The sequence below is a fragment of the Lepeophtheirus salmonis genome, chromosome 5 (genome assembly GCF_016086655.4).
Source record: "Lepeophtheirus salmonis chromosome 5, UVic_Lsal_1.4, whole genome shotgun sequence".
Taxonomy (NCBI): domain Eukaryota; kingdom Metazoa; phylum Arthropoda; class Copepoda; order Siphonostomatoida; family Caligidae; genus Lepeophtheirus; species Lepeophtheirus salmonis.
Genome location: NC_052135.2, coordinates 50,581,394 through 50,602,255, shown reverse-complemented (window position 1 = coordinate 50,602,255; position 20,862 = coordinate 50,581,394). Strand labels below are relative to the sequence as shown.

General features: G+C 32.4%; 1 protein-coding gene and 3 long non-coding RNA genes across 4 annotated transcripts; 1 reads left to right on the top strand and 3 right to left on the bottom strand.

Moving 5' to 3' along the window:
- Positions 1 to 1,316: 1,316 nt before the first annotated feature.
- LOC139905489 (uncharacterized) lies at positions 1,317 to 2,567 on the bottom strand. The gene is made up of 2 exons (XR_011780277.1): positions 2,081 to 2,567; positions 1,317 to 1,962 (listed from the first exon to the last, which is right to left on the bottom strand). It is a non-coding gene; the product is annotated as an uncharacterized lncRNA (long non-coding RNA).
- An 855-nt stretch (positions 2,568 to 3,422) lies between these two features.
- Positions 3,423 to 4,496, top strand: LOC121118720 (uncharacterized). The gene is made up of 3 exons (XR_005864547.2): positions 3,423 to 3,562; positions 3,625 to 3,832; positions 3,891 to 4,496. It is a non-coding gene; the product is annotated as an uncharacterized lncRNA (long non-coding RNA).
- A 1,071-nt stretch (positions 4,497 to 5,567) lies between these two features.
- LOC139905488 (uncharacterized) lies at positions 5,568 to 7,905 on the bottom strand. Its single transcript, XR_011780276.1, has 3 exons — positions 6,644 to 7,905; positions 6,451 to 6,590; positions 5,568 to 6,388 (listed from the first exon to the last, which is right to left on the bottom strand). It is a non-coding gene; the product is annotated as an uncharacterized lncRNA (long non-coding RNA).
- Positions 7,906 to 11,697: 3,792 nt separating this feature from the next.
- On the bottom strand, positions 11,698 to 17,705 carry LOC121117285 (proteasome adapter and scaffold protein ECM29). The gene has a single exon (XM_040711660.2). The coding sequence runs from the start codon at positions 17,534 to 17,536 to the stop codon at positions 12,113 to 12,115; it is 5,424 nt and encodes a 1,807-aa protein (XP_040567594.1). The 5' UTR covers positions 17,537 to 17,705; the 3' UTR covers positions 11,698 to 12,112.
- Positions 17,706 to 20,862: the final 3,157 nt, after the last annotated feature.

The following is a 20,862-nucleotide window of genomic DNA, read 5'->3' as shown; positions in this document are numbered from 1 at the left end:
TTCCATGAAGTCCCATGATCATTCGCTGTTTAGCTCAGATAAAGCCTCGGTATCCATCTATAATTTTTCTCAAGTCGGAGATACTTCATCTGAAAATAACATACTTTTGCCTTAAACTATTTTGCCTTAATATATAAATAAATGAGGGTTATACGTTGTTATTTTTATTTTAGTTTAAATTTATATTTCTTTGGTACTTTTTAATGAAAATATGTAATATTTATTACTATAAAAAGAATTAAATATTTTGTTTTCTGTAGGAATAGTTATGGGATTCTGCCCCAAAAATACAATATATACTATCAAAAACTCACTCTATAATAAGTTCGAACAAGAAACAAATCATGCAAATAATATTAAAATAATAAGAAAATTAAACAAATTTATTTTTATATTTTCAAATTAAAGTGTTTATTATGTACAATATTGTATCGGAAAGTAAACTAAAAATATAGTATAATTCTATATTTATATGCACTTAAAATTCGCTGAAGCAGCCTATTAAATTAATTATACTTGTAATGGTTCTCATAATATGGTTTGAGATCCATTTGAGGTATAAATTCCCATTCCCGCTGAAAAATTTAGCGCACTAACGTTTTGCTTATTGTCCTATGGACCCTTCCCTATTGTCGGTATCGTTATTCGTAAATTTTGTGGAATATTAATTCATTGTTTTGCTTTGCTTCATTGCCCGATACTCCCCCAAAAATCGACCTATAATTGGGGAAGTTCCATAGGACAATTAGAGATAGTTCTACTTTGCCCGTTCCTCCGCCAAAAATCGGCCTAATGTCTAAGTATTGAATTGTTTACTGATGACTAAATAGGGGATTTCTGCAAAGAAAAACTAAGTATAGCGATTAGAAAAGGAAAAACGGTTGATATGTTTGCTCTTTCTTGTTCTTGTTCATTATTTAATCATTCGTGTGTGTGTGTTAGCATCTCCTCTAAAAGAAGAATTATCGCCTATATTTGGTTAATATAAATTCGTTTAAAAAGGCATAATAAAGTAAAAATATACGAATCTAAATAATAACAGGCAGATGATGTTACTAAGGGTCTTAATTCGGGAGTACCATATGAATCGCTCCTCCTTATCCTCGCTCTCTTAAAAAAAAAAAAAAAAAAAACCACCTCTCTACTGACCACTGACAAGGACTCCTGTAACCAGGACAGGACACTGCCCTCAAGCATTTCCAGTATGGATCTTTGTTTATTCTATATGGAATGTCTCTCTTCAAGTGTTTTGAATAGAGTTTTTAAAAGTATTTTGCTAGGGGAAATCATCAAAAAAATAAAAATGAGGCTATATATTTCTAATAGAAGTGGTATTTTATTAGTACTTTATCAAAATAAACATTTAAAACATATAAAAGAGAAAAGGCACAATCAAAAAGTACAAAGTTGGTTCAAGTCTACAAGTCAGAAGATTTTGATTGAAATTTAGCTTTTTTTATATTAGCTTCTGAATTCTTAGCTGCCATCCTCTTTTTCGTTAAAAATCGGATGTCATCATTCAGTTTAGAACTTAAATTTTTACCCATGACATTAAACAAAGCGAATGAAATTCTTTGAAGAATAGCTGAACGGTGATAATGTTAGAGTTTAAACTGTCCTGTTTAAACTGACAGGAGAGGTAGAGAAGGTAAGATGGAGTCGACAACCCCCCTGTGCTCATTATGTCGATGAATTCTTTCAGGTCTACATGCTGATTGGTTGGGCTATCTAAGGTTATTGAGTCCGGAGGTGTGTCTCTGATGATCATTCACTCTTGGCATGATGTACAGCTGATCTTCTTCTTCAAAGAAAAACCAATATACCCGGCAACAAAGTAGAGAGCATTACTCTTTCCCTTGGAAGCTAGTTCCTGGAGGTCATCTGGTTGCCAGTTAGTCAAAATGAGCTCAGCTTTTACCAGGTCTTCATCCAGCAGACCTTTAATTTCTAAAGTAGTCAGCCCTGAAAATTTAAAAAACACTTAGTTGTCTGTACCAACCGAACCTTCTTTCGATGGTATCAGACTGGCACATGCCGAGGATTACACAGGAGAAGTCTTCATCCAGGAGAAGATACTCACCCAGATCTGCTGCAGCAAGGAACGTCTGCTTTGTTGCTAGGAAGGTTTCTGAGGCCAGGTGCTTTACTATTTTGCCACTCGATGAGAAAGTCGACAAAATCTTTCAAGAAAAAGCGACCAAGTTGGTTTTTCTCAGAGATTGGTTCCCGAAGCTCATCTCTCTTTTCGTAGCCAACTCCAGGTGTCTTGACGTTTATGATATTCCCCATAGTCCTGAACTCACATTCTCCCGCATGGGTGTGATTGAAAAAAGACAAGGTGAATATTATCTAGCTATTGGTTTTAGTGAAGAGGAGAGCCATTTGCTCATGAATGAAAGAGAGCTTACAAGGTTGCTTAGGTTCAATCTCTGAGGAGTTGAGAAACTTCACTAACTTGTTGACCTTGCCTTCTGAGGTGGTGTGTGACACTACCTTTTTGTCAATCAACACACCAGAGTGGTACATTTTGAATGACATGTCTGTCTCAAAATGGATAGTGGCTACTATTGAAATGTAGGGAATACAGCCTTGTACTTTTAGATGGTGGCTAATCTGTCCTCTTCAGATCTGTTCCTCTTGGAATGGCTCTCAACAAGGTGGTATCAAGTCCGGGGTTTCTCTCTTTGTTTGGGCACAGATGGTTCATAACACCACTGTTATGGCTCGTTGTCATAGCCCGTTCTACACCCTAGAGCACACCACTTAGTGGTATGATTGGAATTACAAAGCACAATAAAAATGGCGTCCACAAAGTAACTAATAGTTATTAGTAGTTTATAGATATTATATAAAAAAAATAATGAAACACGTTGATACTTTTACATCTTCTTATCAACTTTTCCTCAGTAAGTTACTAATCATCACCAAAGCAATTCCCCTTACTCCTCTCTCACGTGTATCATCATTATCCCAAAGAAAACGTGTCTTTTTTCATGGGTTTCTAACAACGGAAGTACTAATGTGTGGAATTATGATTTGGAGTTTCTCGTACCCATCTCGTCCTTTATGGCAAGTAATCCGCCACTCCAAAACCTCCCATCACATCATCAACTTAAAAGTCTTCAAGAAACACAAGATTCAAGGAGACGAAGGATAATAAAACGGTTCATCATTCAATTTGGAAGAAGCAAAGTTGTTTGTTTCTTGTAACATAAATGTTTTGGATCATCCCAATTTCTCCAAGTTTATTGAAAAATATACTGGGAAAACTTCTCCAGGTCGATTGGACAACTTGGCTGTGGAAGTATGTTAAGGAGCTTTGAATAGAATAAAAGAAAATGTGGAAGAAAAGGATATTTTCGTTGCACTAGATGAGACAAGGGATCATAAAGGGAGATCAATGACGGCTATTTTTATTGGTCCTTTGGACGGAAATTTCTGTTGGAGACCTTACCTTTTTGACTTGATTGATATTCAGATTGCAAACGCAAACAATATAAAGAGCATCGTCATAAGCTCAGTTTATAAGTTGAATGTTTTGTTATCATTTAATTATTAACTCGTAAATATTAACAATATTTTTAAAATAATTTGTTACTTTATTTTCTCACTTCTATCCTTTAGATTTCGTGCCAAATTTATCTATTCCTCCTTTATGGTCAGTGGTCACTAAGAAGTTATGAGTACACTTCCTGTAATGATGGGTTTGATGTTCTCTAACTAACAATATATTTTGTCTTGCATAAATTTACAGAAATTATTATACAATTACAAAGTTATTTATAGGGAAGTTATATATGAATAATATACAACAATCCCTCTTCCTTCATGTGTAAATAAATAAATAATTTAAGTTAAAAATATATTCTAAACGATACTCTTCTAATTAGGTTGGAATCGATATTTACTTTGAACTCTTGCTCCAGCGACAGATACAATCGCACCACTGCCATTTGTAGCTATTATATTTTTGAAGTAATTTCCATGGGCATTCAATGCATAGATGGGTAATTTATTCAGCTCAAATTTTTGAACAGAGTTGATGATCAAAATAGAGTTTTCTTTTAGACACCTGCATACTCTTGCATAGTGGCATCTCTTACACAATCTTGTGCATTCAATGCTTTTTGCAAGCAAACTTTCCCATTCTTATGAGGAAATTGTAAACCACACTGTCTACACAATCTTTCTTGGCTCTTGTTCCACGATCTCCTACTGCTTTGACTTCTTCGATATATATTGAATCCACATGACTTTGTATTTGCGATAACACTCTGTGATACTAAATCATTTAAACTATTTTGATTATTCTTTGCAATTTCTACTATTTTCCATTAATATATACTTCACATATTTTAATTGCACCGTCAAAATATCTTAATTGTGCTTCTCTATACTTAGAAACTCCGGTCAATTTGTTAGACGTCATCCTTGAATGTTCTTTAAAATATACTTGTATATCAGGTCTAAAGATGATTAGATATACTTTTTAAGCACTACCGAATGCACGATGTAATTAGGGGTTTGATGTTCTCTAATTATATTGGGTCTTACGAGTAATAAGGAAATTGGGAGTGAGGCTGGAAGTATTCATTGTCCATATTTGCAGTACAGCACGAATTCAAACTTATTAATGGAATTGATATTTGTTATAGTAACTATTCATAGTAGTGATTCGTGCGTTATAGGCATTAAGGGCACTAAAGGACTCTTAATAAGGAAAGGGGTTACTTAAACTATGAGTTAACTTTAGGAGGATTGAACACGAAAAGTTTGAATGAACAATTTTTGGGTGAATAATATAATTTTCGTAAAATATAAGACGTCCCTTAGAATGATTTCTATTCTAGGGGCTCACACATTACCATTGCGGCATTGCATAATATGATACTCAACTTCTTCCTCGCGAAGTATGAGTATTTCGACCAAATTTAAGACTATTTCTCCCTTAGACTTAGATTGTCGTGACATATTTTTTTTTATCTAAATGGTTTTACGTCCCCATGTAAGGAATGAACATCTACAGCCTCATACAAAAATTATTATAGTTTGCATTTAATTTACACATATGCTATTTACGATTTGTTATATCCACCTTGTATGTTGATATTCGTAACCAAAGTTTTATATTATGACAATTAATATTTAATACTATTTTGTATCATACAACTAACATTAAGGCATTTTCTTGATAATATTATTTTGATTAAATAGTACTAAGTAAAGCTATAATCATAATTGAGATATCTTATAAGTATAGTTGATAATATTGTAGAGAAAAACGCGTGCGAGGAGACAGGGGGGAGAAAGACACATGGTATCATTGTTTAAAATACTGATGTGATTATCACTGATAATCAAATCAGTATTTATCAGCTGCCTGCTTTATTATGATTTTTGAGGGTGTAACGAAAGTATTTATTAGCAAAATGTTTAATAAAGATATAACATATAATTGACTTAGACGATTTTTATCCGTTACAGTAGATTTGGAAACGTCACACTCCATGAAATAGTAGTTTATTGTGAACCATATTCTCAGAAAAATAGCTAATGAAACGACAAAGTAGAGTATTTCGAAATATATTTGAAGTTCCAGGTTTAAAAAGGAAGGCTTTAATTAAATATAATCTACATACTAAAAAATAAACCATCATACATTGAAGTTAAATATACAAAATTAAACAATTAGAATCATATAACTAATAATAACAATAAATTATAAATACAGAATATTGAAATAATAGATTGATCCAAATAATATCTTCTTGTTCTAACATCGGAATTCAGTTCAATATGTCATAACTTGAGGTTGCAAAATACAAGCCAGACGTGGAGTTTAATCAAAAAGGTCATCACCTTTTTTCCTTATGTGCAAGTTGCATATACAATTGTGCACAGGATAGATATATTTCTACCGATGATATTTTAATAATTATTAATAATAAAGTAAATCATAAAATAATGTTAGATTTCAATCCATATCTTCTTCCAATCTTAGTAAGAACAGTTTTTAGAATCCCACTTTCATTTATTTCATATTTATCTAAAAAAAGAAAAGTTAATCCATGTAGTCAAATTTAACTGATAAGACAATTCAGGCAACCATTCTTGACTTATTGTAGTTTTCTAACATGACATCGTAAAGATTTAGAGCAAAAGATAATTATGTAGTAATGTCCGGCGATATTACTCCTTATTAAGAGCATCAAAAAAGATTTTTTTCTCCGCTATTTATGCTTATATAACAACATATATACACAATTGATAATTATAATGCTACACCCAATGCAACTACCCCCGTTGTTGAGACCATTTAAGCAGATGTTTTTGCCTTTTATGAGTTTTCTGAACACCATTTCTTGGAGCCTATCAACCATAGCTAAGCCTTAAGTGATAAAGAAGTAATATTTATTGACTATGTAATGTTGGAAAACCTAATGATCATACCCAAGTCTTTAAGTGAAGAAACTAGTCTCAGACAAACTAGTTGCGAACCATCCAAAGCTACTACCCCCGTTGTTGTGACTATTTAAGCAGTTGTTTTTACTATTTAATGAGTTGTGTATCATAATTCTTGATATGTTTAGCTAAAATAGAATCATATTTTAGGCTTAGATTTAAAAAAAGATTGAATACTTACTGTTAGATAGTACAAAATTCAGAGTTTCATTTCGAAATTAGTAAATATTTTATACTTTTCACTGATAACTTGATCGTCATTTGGTGTGGATGACTCAAAACATTTTTATATGTATTTCTATAAATGACATCAGTACCAACAGCCTCCATTAATTTAATGATGGCTCCTCGGGAAGGGATAGGTTTACTCGTGTGTTTCTCCATAAATTTTTTGAACATAGATGATTAGCAATTGATAAGGTTATATTACATGCAATAAGCATCTTTGTGAGATCAAAGTTAAAGTCTGACTTGATGTATTCATCATTAACTTGATTTTTTAGATGAATATCCATTCTCTTGATATGAGATGAGAATAATGAGTGGCGTGTAATTCTAGATAGGAGACCAAAGGCACATTTATTTCGACAAATCCGACAAACCAACTGTTTCTCATCTGGTAAGTAATTCCCAAATTCCTGGGCCTCCATTTTCAGAAATCCAGACAGAAGGTGACGTTATTTTAGGCATTTTATTCAGTTCTCTATCGACTATCACCATCTAATATATTAATATTGAATAATAAAGGCGGGAATGATGACGTTCTTGATTGATAGAAGAAGATGTATATTATTTAATCAATGATGCCATAAGTATTTCTTCTCTTCTGCTCGCACGCTTTTCTATTCTTACCAAAATTATCACCCTTACTTATAAGTACGTTCGAAATTACCCATCGAGCATCAAGTACAATTTATGAATAAAAGTTTGTTTTTGTCCGAAAGAAAACAGAGGAACCAGATAGTAGAAGTTGTAGTTGCGGGCGCTTGCGCAAAAACACGATTCCCACAACCCTAGTTATTACTTATTAATTATTATCTTACCAAACACGTTCCATTGTTTTTTTTTCAATGTACCCATGTTGCACGTATATTTGAATTCATGTTTGCGCGTGCCCGGTCCTGCTTACAAGAGTCCTTGCCACTGATGAGCAGAGATGAAAATAATATTATCCACCGGTATGCTGAAAAAAAGAAACAAGAAACCGAGAATTAACATGGTAACCCTCACAATTTGAAGAATGTTTTAGAAAAAGGCAGCTTAGCTGTCATGACGTTTTATTAAATTAGCTGTGGGTAGTCCTGAGAGTGTTGGAAAGGAAATAAACACAAATTCTACTCAGTATCTAGTAAAAACATTGGCAAAATTAATCAAATTCGGTCCTAAACTCTAGTCTTAGTGTCCAACAAGGACATTTTATCTTAACCATAATCATAACATCCCAACCATCTTACTCTGTTTTTATCAAGGTAGAATGACTTATCGAATTCTCAAATTTTAGGAAAAGCATCCAGTCCTGAATCATTTATGTAAAACTCTCAAAAAGTATGAGATTGCCTGTTCCACGGACGCATGGGGGGGAGACGCATTTGGACACAAAATGCTGGTTAAGATAGTACATGTTTTTGTATGTCAAATAATTTAAAAATTCAAATAAAAAGTGTTATTTATGTTTGTCCATTTAAATCTAATGTAAAAGTACCTGATTTATTCTAGAAGAATAATTAAACACCCAAAAACCCGAATATATAATCAGTAAAACCCAGAAAATAAGCAACCCCCAAGTTAAAATATGTGCGTGGGGGCCTCTTGGGTTAGATTTAAAAAAGTTTAAGTTCGTCAAAATTACTCCTAAACAGGTATTGTTTACAGCAATATTCCCACAGTTTCGGCTGCTTTGAAAATGACAGAACAAATTTGCACTCGCACGTGAACCGCTTTAAAAGTGAAAATGTTGCTAAACCAAATTAATGATTAATATTTTTTTTTTTTTTTTTTTTTGATCTTTTTTTTTTTAATACTTTAACCTCTTTGTACAACTGGAAGTATTTGTCACCACCAATTAAAATTACTCTAACTCCAAATGAATTAGTATCCTTTGTAATAAAAATGCTGTGCCTTAATTCTGGTGATTGAAAACGATTGATTACTACGCCAAGCACTTCAATTCAGTCTGAAAACAGTGATACAATCAATAAATCAACAGCAATAAATAGACAATACCGTTATTCATTCATGGAATATAAGACCATTGTTATTGGGAAATTTGTACGCGCAACTTAAATGTGTACTAATGAATGAAACAACTATACATTTTCGAGGAAGTTATCATCAATAAAACTTACATAGTGCAATCAATATAAGAAACCAAATATTATATATTTTTTTGAATATTATACTCGTATCTACTTTAATTCATAATTATCATTAATTATTATTTATTTTGCATATTCATTATAGATCATTTTCATATTCCATAAATAATAACTCATTGTAAATAGTAAATATAATTTAAAGAAAGAGTAAAGATTCATTAGACATAATGTTCAGAGCTGTATTTGAATGTACTTTTTCAGTATTCAAGTCAAGCCCGAGTCCTCATACTGTGGGTCTATGGGAAGATAAGTAATCTCTGGATCTACCTGTAATCTCGTCTAAGGCAAGATGTTATTTCCCACAAGTTCTTACTTAATCTTTGATGACACTAATTTATCTTAGGACTCCATTGGCTTTGTGATGCCGTAGTGAGGATAAAAAAGAATAATGATGACAGTTTTGGTAAATTAAAACACATATTCATGCAGGGAGCACTCTCCCTGATTCAGGTAACAACTGCAAAAAGCTTCTTTTAAAATAGCTTTTTTATTTAATATTCTTTTATATTATTCTTCATCTGAATAATAATTATTTGATATATTTATATTTCCCAAATATGTTAAGTTAGTAAAAAAAAATGGATAGAGGACAACTATTATCCTCCTTACATTTAGCTATGGGATATTCTTGTAAAATAATTATATAAGATGTTAATCCTGTACAAATATATTACAAATTACAATCATAAAAAGTTAGACAATCTCTATATTAACTCATATCTTCCAACTGTCAGTTTAAACTGACATGCCTTTTATCGCTTTTATATGTACTTGTTTAATACATATGACTTTAAATTTCAGATTGATATGTAATTATATGATATTTAATTCCCAATAAATTAGTTTTTTCAACTAAAAAATCTAATATTGTGTAATTGATATTTACAAATGTTTATTGTAAACTACAAATTCTTTATACAAATTTCAATTGATTTTTTAAATATGATAAATGTTAATTTTTAATATAAAAAATCATATAACTTATTAATTATAATCTATATTGTCTCTTGAAAAAAGAAATATTCGAAATACAAACAGTATAAGCTCCGAAAATCGATGTTTTCGAGCGTCAGTTTAAGCTGAGCCTGGTAACTGTAGGGTACAGGGTTTTATTCATAGATGAGTTGAAATCATTTATTACCGTATTGCTTCTGAGCGGATATGTTTCATGTCATAGACGATCTATGTATTGGGAAATCGGTTCTAATGTGAGGAATTCAATTGTAACTGATCTTTTTACGAAAAATCGTTTCGATGAAATAATGAAGTTTTTGCATCTAGCAAACAATGACAAACTGGACCCTGCCGATAAATTTGCAAAAGTAAATCTCCTACTAGAAATGGTCAATGAAAACTGCATCAAGAATTTTATTCCAGAAAGGAATGTAAGTATCGATGAATCAATGGTACCTTATTATGGGCGTCATAGCTGAAAACAGTACATCCAAAACAAACTGGTCAAATTTGGATATAAATTATGAGGTGCAGGGATACCACTTGATTACGCCGTACAATTTTACCCGTATGCAGGAAGAGACAGTTGTTATAACAAAGATATTGGACTTGGAGGATCTGTTGTGATGAAACTTATGTCTCAGTTGCAAAAACTTTCCCAATCGAACTACCATGTAGGAATCGATAACTTCATTACGAGTCTTAAACTTCTGAAATTGTTAAAATTGAAAGGCGTTACTGCAACTGGAACAACTCGACCTAATAGAATTGGCAATACACCCTTAATCAGAGTCGATGATATGAAAAAAAGAGTTATAGCTCTTTTGTAGTAAACGAAAGAAAGTTTAACGTCTTGTTCGATGGAGAGATAATTAGGTCGTTACTGTTGCTTCAACATTATATTGAAAGGAAACTCTAAAAATGACACGTCGGTACATCAAAGAAATAGGTGGTAGATTCAACATAGAACGACCAAACGCAATTTCAGTTTATAATAAATATATGGCTGTAGAAGACAGATTAGACCAAAATTTGATAGAGTATATGATTAATTTACAAACTAAAAAGTGGTGGTGGCCTCTTGTGCGATTTTGTGTAGATGCATAATGCTTATCAACTATACCGTTTGCAGCCTCTACATGAAAGACATAAAAAAGTTGATTTTCTAGGATTTAGGAGAGAAATAGTGTAAGTATATTATAAAAGATTCAAATAAGTAAGGATAAGTATTATATCTTCAACACCCAAAACAAAACAAAAAGTAAATTTTGATATTTACTATCACAAAATAGATTGGATTGTCAAAGGAAATCAGAGGCAATGTGTAAAATGTTTCAAAACAAGTAAGATTATTGTCAAAAATGCAACGTTGGACTCCATCCCGATTGTTTCAAGGATTTTCACATTAAGTTATATATAGGTTAGTATGTATATAGTTATCAAAATATAAATATAGATATCAAAATAGAAATAAATTTTTATTGAGGGTCTAATTTTGTTTTTCATTCACCTAAAAAAATTTGCATTTTTGGAGTAATTTTTATTCATTATTTTGTATGAAAAGGGAGCGGGAATACGCACCCTTATGTAACCAGTGTCAGTTTAAACTGACGTAAATAAATCAAACCCTTAATTAAGCCCCAAAAAAAGTCCAAACTTTAAGAAAAGTGTAATTTCACATTTAACACACCAAGATGTATCAATTTTTTTTAATGTTTTGATACAAAAAACTTATTTGGGATAATATGGGTTAATAAAACAGTGTATATATATACAAATGTATCTCAGTTTTAATTTATAGGGTTTTGATGTAAACTTGAAATAGACTTAAAAATGCGAAAATAGTCGAGAACCTCTGTAATTAGATAATAATAGCTAACACATAGAAGTCAAAAACGCAGTCCAATTTTATCTTTAAAATAACTTTAATTCATAAGTGAGGTGAAAACATGTTACAATAACTATAAATCAAGACAAACATGATTCAACTAAGCTATACCTGATGCACATCTTAATTGTACTCCAATCACGAACAAAAATAAAATCAACAATCTTCGAGTTGTTCACTTGAGTCTTGGATATAATTACATACTAATTTAGATCACAAAATATAATTGCATGACACTACCTTAGTTTTTAAACTTCTTTTTTTTAAATACAGAATGTTAATAAATAATACATTATAATTATTAATTTATTATCAAGCTCCCTTTGTCCTAGAAAGTGAATATTGCACTTCAAGGAACAAACAAAAGAAAAAATACCTGATATTATAAATAAAATGCGTTTTCGAAATGAAGAATGCATATTATGTACAGGGATCACGGAAAAAGAGTTTGCTTCAGATTTCTGGCCCGAGATTTGACTGAACTTTCAAGAGCCAAGTCTTTGACGACGTCATTGAGACTTGGAGCAATTTCCTCTTTAAAAGCAGTGGCTGCTTCCTCATGATAAGCTTCTAAATTTTGAATCGTTATCTCCAAAGTATTGAGTGATTCTACTTTGAGAGCAACTGCTTTGGGAATCACAAGGGTAACTGACAATGTTTGAGCTACATAAAGTAGTATTTCTTTTTGTTCCTGTTCCATAAGGGAGAAGTCTAAATAATTCCATTTTCTCATCACATCACCAGTTGTTTTGACTAAGCAAGTTAGGTTTTTAATCGTGGTGTTTTCAATGTGATTAAAAATGAGCTCAGTAAAATCGACCATATATTGCTTTTGTGTACTGGAAGCATTTTTAGGCCATGCTCGACCAAGGGACTCAAAAATAACTCTTTGAAGCTCAAGCTTTGTCTTATCTTCTTCATGTTCATCAAGGATGTTTTCATACTTGACCCGACGTTTCTTTGAAGCATTTTCTTCCTTCGGATCGGTATGATCATCATCATCTTGCTTTTTATCCACCTTAATAAAAGGAAACACGATCTTATAGAGTTTATCAAAATAATCTAGTTCTAGATTATCAAGGATCATTCCCACAGAACGAAGGGCTACCATTCTGTAAGGAATGTTCCCTTCTTTTTTGCATTCTTTAAAAATAACTTCGATAAGTTTTTCTTCGTTTACGTCAGAGTCTTCTCCATTATCTAAAATTCCTTCGGGAGATGAACAAATGTAGGATAAAGATTCGACAAGAGACTCCTTGCCACTCCATGTTCGACCTGCAAGGCCTTTCAATAATAAGGCACATAATTTCTTTCTTTCCTTGCTATGTAATTTATCGCCCAGTTTCGATGCAATCATGCCCATAGCTCTAGCTGCTTGCGACTTGACCTTCCATTGCTGTGCATCCATTGAAGAAGAGAGTAATTCAATTATTTCAGTCAAATATAATGTAATTCCACTCTCCGTAGTTGGAGTTCCTTCATTCCATATCTCCTTCCATATTTGAATAATTTCCCTCTTACTTTCATCATCTTCCTCTCCATTCGGATCCCCTTCATGCATGGCCATAAAAACAATAGGCATAAATTTGGCAGCATGTGAATTAATTACATCGTGGTTATATTGGTTAATTGCTTGAAAAGTATAAGCAACACTGATTCTCGATGTATCTGTAACATACCAATTAGTCAACTTATTAACTAATTTCTCAACTGAACTATCTTTGGCTGTCTTCATTAGATGTCCAATTACGCCAGCATAAATTTTTCGAATCGTTCTATTTCTATCGGATAGACCCGCTACAAAAGCAGACAATAACTTCCCAGTAAAGGACTGCATATCTAAAGGACAGTGATGGGTGAGAGAAATAATAAAATGAGCAGTTACTCCTTTAGTATTGAGGCCAATGGAACTTTTGATTATTTCAATTAAAGGAGGTATAAGAGATGTTAAAGAATCTTTATCAACATATTGAATGACATAATTAACACACTCCATCATGGGGGATGTTTTAGCAGCTGAAATTCTGGCAGCGTCCAACTTTTCCTGGATCGAAGCATCATTTGCCAATCTTGTACTCATATAATTTATATCTTTTCCTTCCAACTCACTGCATGCTTCAAGAAGAGACGGAATGAGAGTACTAAGATGTGGTTTCAAGGAAATCCCAGCATTTTTCGATATCTTCATTATTGTATTAAGAGAAATTGATTTGACTTCACTCACAGATGATAGTATCCCCTTCTCCAATAGAGCCGGCAGAATAACTTTAACAGTTTTTTCCGCAGAGTTAACTCCCATATCAACCATTTTGATGCACATATTCGAAAGGGCTGTGGCTGCTTTAACCGCTGCAGCACGAACAGTCTCTTTTATATCATCCATCACACGAAATAGGTCTTTCCATAAAGAAGGAATATAAACTAAATTCTCATCATCAAATGTTCGTCCTCTGAGTAGCTCTTGAAGAGCACCACAGCATGATTCTCGTACTCTCCACTCATTTGATGTTAAGTTGCGTATTAATTCCTCAAGAATAGTATTGAAACAGTCATCAACCGTTTTACGTGGTTCATGAACAATTGTGTTCCAAATCATTGACATGGACTGTTGGATTTTTTGGGTAGGATCAAATTGATAGCGATACAATTTGGGCACAATCTTAGGTATAAGAGGTTCTAACTGTTTTCCAGCTCTTTTGGCAATTGAGCCAAAGCCGAATGCTGCACCTTTACGTGATTCCCATGCCATGTTGTAATTGGCTAAATGCATAAATTTATATACAAGATCTGGCTGATTCAAGTCAGTTGCTAAAGAGCAGAGTTCTTTATATGTTGAAATATTTCCTCCAGAAGGAGCATTACCCAATTCACCTTTCTCAAATAACTTTGTATCCTCAGTCACTTGCTTAATAACAGTGTTTTTATCTTCTAAAAGAGTACCAACAAGTTGATTTGCCATATTTGTTTTTTGCTCTTCTGTACAAGATTCATATACAATTCCAAGACCTTTAGCAGCTGCATCTTGAACAAGATCACTAGTTTCTCCCAATAATCCCATGAACGCGGACTGGATCTTTAATAATCTTTCCTTCACAGAGCTGAACTCTAAAGAATTTTTTACCACAGACAGTAACCAGAGACAAGAGGCTTGCTTCATTTTGGGATGGGTTGATTTTGTATGGACTTGGATTAACTCATCCAGTAAATTAGCCAAATAACTTTCATCAGAAGAAGAACTCGCTAATGATTCACCAGTCCAAAGATTACGACCAATTGAAGATAATGGCCCAAGAGATGCATACACTAAGGCCTCTCCTACACTCAGATGTAATTCAATCTCTTCAACATTTAAGGATGTTTTGATAAGGCCATCAATAATAACTTGTCGATGAGGAAATGTAGAATCCCCAACACAGAGCTGCCCTACCGATATAGCAGCTTTTTCTCTTAGTTTCATAGGCATCTTTTCGCTTTTTACTAAATTAATCAATCGATTTGAAACTTCCAATTTCTTCTCAAAAGTAATGGGCAAGGATCCACAGCGACCTATTTCTCCAATTGCAAAGCATATTCCATTCAAAATTAACATTTTAGTACTGGAAGTATCTTTATTGATATTTTCATCAAATAGTGGCTCTATTAAAAATTTCTGAACTGTTGAACGAAAAATTTCCCAATCACTGAAACTTTCATCTTTATTTTTAAGTAGTAACATTTTACTACCAAAGCTATAGCCAAAGCATGAAATAACACCCTCTTGGTATTCTGCAGACTTTCCAGAAAATGAACTGCTTAAATCTGAAATTGATTTATCAAAAAAGTGAGCATCAAAATTAGACAAAATAATTCCAATTAAATGAGCAATATTATCCCGAACATCCTGCTGGGTTTCGTTCAACAAACTTCTCAACCAATTTATTTTATTCTCAAAGTGATTAAAAGTTTTGGTGGAAGTGCATCCAATTATTTGCAAAACGGCAAGACTCTGTTGAAGTCCATTTTTGGCTTCTAATAGTCTCTCAGCAAATTTGATGAAGTTATTCACAAGATCCTTGTTGCTTTCGTAGAGCTTATTCAAATATTGAGATATGAGAGGAGCTTCATAAGTTGGTTGACTCAACCATTGCTTTTGAGGAATAAGCTCTGGGATTGCAGTATTCAATAGACATATACGAAGATAATCAAGTATTTCTGAATATACGACAGGATTAAATGGTAGAGACACGCCATTCATAGAGATCTTATTTTTGGAGGAAGAGCGAACATTTGATTTTTTCAAAATAAAATTTATCATGGCTTCAAATGGAGGTAAAATTATATCTTTGCCAGAGACGCCATCTTTTTTCTCAATATCATTAAGTCCTCCATATAAATACCGTTTGGCGCTACGTGAAACCTCCTCTTCCATATCACCAGCTCCCAAAAGAAGAGTATAACGAGAGGAAACATGTTTGGACTCAAAAATTTCTCCAGCATATTGAACTGAAATTAGCCTCACTTGTTTTTCTTTATTATCCATATTAGTACATAGGAGCGTATCCATCATACTCAAATTATTAGAATCCATGAGTTTAAATGAACCCGACATAATGAATAAACATTCCTTTATACTCATTTGCATTTCATTGTCTTCATATGGAAGTAAATGAAAAAGAGATCTCACCATTGTCAGACTTTCATTGACAAGATTTGGAACCTTTGCACCCAATTTGCCTAGAGCCAGAAAACAAACATGCCTGATTTTAGTACTTGAAGCCGTTTCTTGACTTTTCTTTTCCGTAACAATATCAGTCAGGGATTCAAATAGCACAGAGCCCCTACTTTTCAAGTCTTCCTCCGCACAATCATCAATCATTTTATGCATAAATGTCACAGCTTGAGTTTTGAGTTTTTCATTGGATTCGTTGAGTAGCTCAGTTAGAATAGGCATAGCTATATCGGATCTAATTGTTGCTTCGCGAGATTTAATCAAATAAGGCATGAACTTTAATCTTAAGCGAACATCTGCAGGCATATTTCCGTCCTTTGAAGCACTTCTATTCCCTATGAATAAATCTCGAATCTTTTCAATGAGAACACTACTATTCCAATCCAAAGAGCCGCGTATTTGTCGCATAGCGCTTTCTGCTTTAGAAACAACGGCATATCGCGTATCAGCAAGTGCCAAAATTAGGGGAAGTGATGCTTCACTGGGCTTAAGCACACCGGAACCAAGGAAGACGCATATTCCAGCCTTATTGCTTGTGATCACTTCTGATGCTGGGTAAGGTGGATCGCCAGACACTCTTTTCCATGCGTTGAAGTTCAAACATGGGGGAGGGGGAGAGTTTGCATCTGGATAGACTCCGTAGGGCAGAAGAAGATAATCTGAGATGTATTTAATTAAAGCACTCTTGATTTGAGGCTTATTCGTGAGTTGAAAAGAATCGGGTTTGATTTCTCCCAAATAGGGAAGAATCATGAAGAGTAAAGAGTCCTGTTGACTCGAAGGCTTCCCTTCCATGGACTGGAGGAGAGGGCCCACGATGGAACCCTTCTCTTCGGATGTACATCTTGGAAACCCCATCTTTATATACACGATTGTGAAGTTCCACGTAAATCCAGAGTGCTTGGGATTAGCATAGAGTTCAATCAGAGTCCCCATGGGTAACTTGATCTTCGTATTATTCTTGATCCTCTTGTTCAAATGAACAAAGAGTTCCAACACCTTTTTACGGACACCTTCTTTAGGGGATCCGAGGGTTAAGAGACAAGGACCCAGGAGTTTAGTCACATTACTTTGCAGTGAGTTATCGTCATCACAGGATACGAATCGCAAAAACACTCGTTCCACAAGGATGAGTTCGTCGTCGCACATATTAGTTGATATTATACAATTATTAGTAGTAATTCCGACCACTAAGTTTTTATTCGAGTAGTTGTATTTTATAGTTCGATTACAAAACAATGACAAACAACATCCAAATCACACTCAACAATTCTCAGCAGAATCACGCAACTTCCTTAAACGATCACGCAACTCTTTTCTCTCAAAATTGTTTCTAAATATATTATATAGGTAGCCTCATGCTATCTATAAATTATAATTTATAGTATCTTCAACTGGCCAAATAATAAATATTGCTTGTTGCACATGCTTTAAATTTCCACCATATTGTTTAACTTACTTTGGACTTAACAATAGGAATAATATCTTAATTGAATATACACATACAGTTTACGTTTTCACAAACGTCATAAATTGCATTATAATTGAAGGAGACGCCATCTTGGGGGCTCAAACTTGATATTTATATATCGTTAAATGAACAATGTATAAATAAACCTAAATAAAAATTGATCAAATGGCTTGAAGAATATAAAAATACTTCACAATTGCATTAAATGCTACTTGATCCAAATGATAAACACTGATATTTGAATAGAATCTAAGTAATATTTACTGAAAATCCATATAATGGCTAGATTAATACAATTAATTTTTTTTGGGGGATCGATTACAGATAAAAAAAACAAGATAACTAGAGAAAAATATCTTATTATTTCCATTGTAATTGTTCATTTATATCTACAACACAGAAATAAGATTGTATAACGATCTAATAACTCTTTTAATAAATTTTAGGATCACATATATAATACAACATAGTTATAAAAATTTGATGGACAGTAAGGTTTAAGTCCTTTTATTTATTGATCCCATTTAGACATCCAATAGTTCACTGTTTTCCTTAATATGAATGAAAAAATGGCTTTCATTTTTATAAAACTTGGTTGTTAAGGTCACCAAAATGGGCGACGTCAACAATGCTGACGTCAAGTGAAAACGCACTATGAAATGAAAATTATTAACGTTATAAGTTGCATCAAGTTTCAGTCGCATTGGGAATACAAAATTGCATCATCAACTTTTGGCAAGGCTTGTGTGTTAAATCTAAATAAATCATTTTGATTTATTATTAATGCTGCATATATGAATTAATTATTTTAATATTACAATAAATACTAGGGATAATACGATGATTCATTTTGCAATACTTTTAGACTACTCGAATTAAATAACACATCTTGATAATTATAAGGTCAGATACAACTTTGAAATAAAGAAATGTCAATCAAGACTTGACCAGATACATAGGAACTCCAAAATGTTTGATATAAACGATTGATTCATTCGTATCGTCCATTCAATCTCAACCATTGATTGATTTATTTACTTGTCTAATATCTTTAATCATTTTTTTCCTTTTTAATTTGTTTGTTCAATTTTTTTTTTGTTACGATTTATGTTCTAATAGAGGTTTTGGCCAACTGTTATAGAATACTTATATCAAAATTATTCAACTATTAATTAATCAACCCTTAATCATTACAATTCGTAGCAAATAATTAAATATGAATGGTTGTGTGTTTTGTTAAAATCTGTCTTTTCTGCCCTGAAGTCGGTACAATACATCAAATTGAAAATTCTACAAATAGTGACGTCATAGACTATGGTTGGTTACGGTTTTTGTCAAATTATTTTTTCATTAAAATGTGAGGTGTCATCATAAAAACTATCTTTTAAAAAAATGATAATATCCTATCATTTTTTTGTGTCTTGCCCAGCAGTCGGTATGATAATTGATACATCAAATTGAAAATTTTAGCAAGCCCGATTACATGATGGTCTAACCAGGGAGTACTTTAGTACTGGAGTCTGCATTATATCTTACACGACCTAATATTCAAGAAGTTGTGTCACAACTTATTAGTAGGTGTATTACCTATTTTATTTGTTTGAAAATAATTCTTAATTTATTGTTAGTTAATAAAACTTCGGCAGAAAAATTTAGAATATTACTTTCAACGAGAATCATTTTGACTCATAACTGGTAAGAAAAACTCCATTCTTAAAATTCTATGGTTGAATATAATAGGTCGTATTCACTATGACTATTAATAATAATAGTGTAGAAAAATAAGAATTTGATCTCTTATCGATTTTGTAAGTTTGCCCATTTTTTTCCATTTCCAAAGATTTCCAATCAGATTGAGGTCCGGAGACTTGGCTGGCCACTCCATGACTTTAATGCACTTCTTCCTTTTTAGTAACTCCTCTGTTGCCATGATCGTAAGTATTTGGATTATTGCCGTACTAGAAGATCCATTGTCAGTTTCATTTTCATTGAAATATAACTAGCCAAATTCGATTTTCTAACTTTTTTGGTTTTTGGCTACCCTTGTGGGCAAACTTACAAAATTGGTGAGTCATCAAATACTTATTTTCTCCTTCGTAGGTCGTTTTTTAATTAATATCATAATTTATATTGCTTATTAAATATAATACTTAACAGAGACGGATTATAGTATTTAACTTTCAAAGATCATTGGATCATGTTTGAGCTGCGTCCAGATTATGATTATCTATCCATGACAATATCAATGAATGTGGTATTGTATTACTTTTAGTTTTACACTATTTTATTATATACTAATCTTATAAAAACTGTTTCAATTTTAGAACACTAGATATAAATTAAATATGGTGTGATTCATTCATCAACTTCTGAATATTTATATAATCAAAAAAGCAGCTCATCCTTTCTTGAAATCAATTGGAGAACATAACTATTAATTGAAATTATGTTATTTTATGTGAATAGTTATAATAGTTACATGATTAATGAGATTGTATGATTTATATGAAACTTGTAGATAAAATTAGATTATTTACAATTCTACTTGGTATATTTATTTATTTATAAATAAGAACTCAATTGGAATTAATGAATTTAATGATCGAAGCTTATTAATTCATTTAGCAGACTTATTCTGATCTTATAAGTTATTTCTATTTCTAGCAGAATGATTTTGGCTGTCCATTTCATAAGAAAAAAATTACAAATAAATTGTACATATTGTACAAGATATTTTAACCAAAAAGTGATTAAATTTGTGATTATTTTACATTTTGCTGTCATTATCCAAGACAAATGTTTTTTCTTTTTTTCTTTTTTTAATTCAAGTATTTACAGTAACAGTAAATACATGTTTTGGATTCTTAAATATAAATAATGTGTTTCTTATAGCATCTACTTTTTTAAAAAATCGGTAAAATTTAATAAGGATGAATTGTAGTCAAGTTCATTACATCAGTTGGTCTTTTGAGCCCACCTCTATCCATGACATCAAAAAATGAAT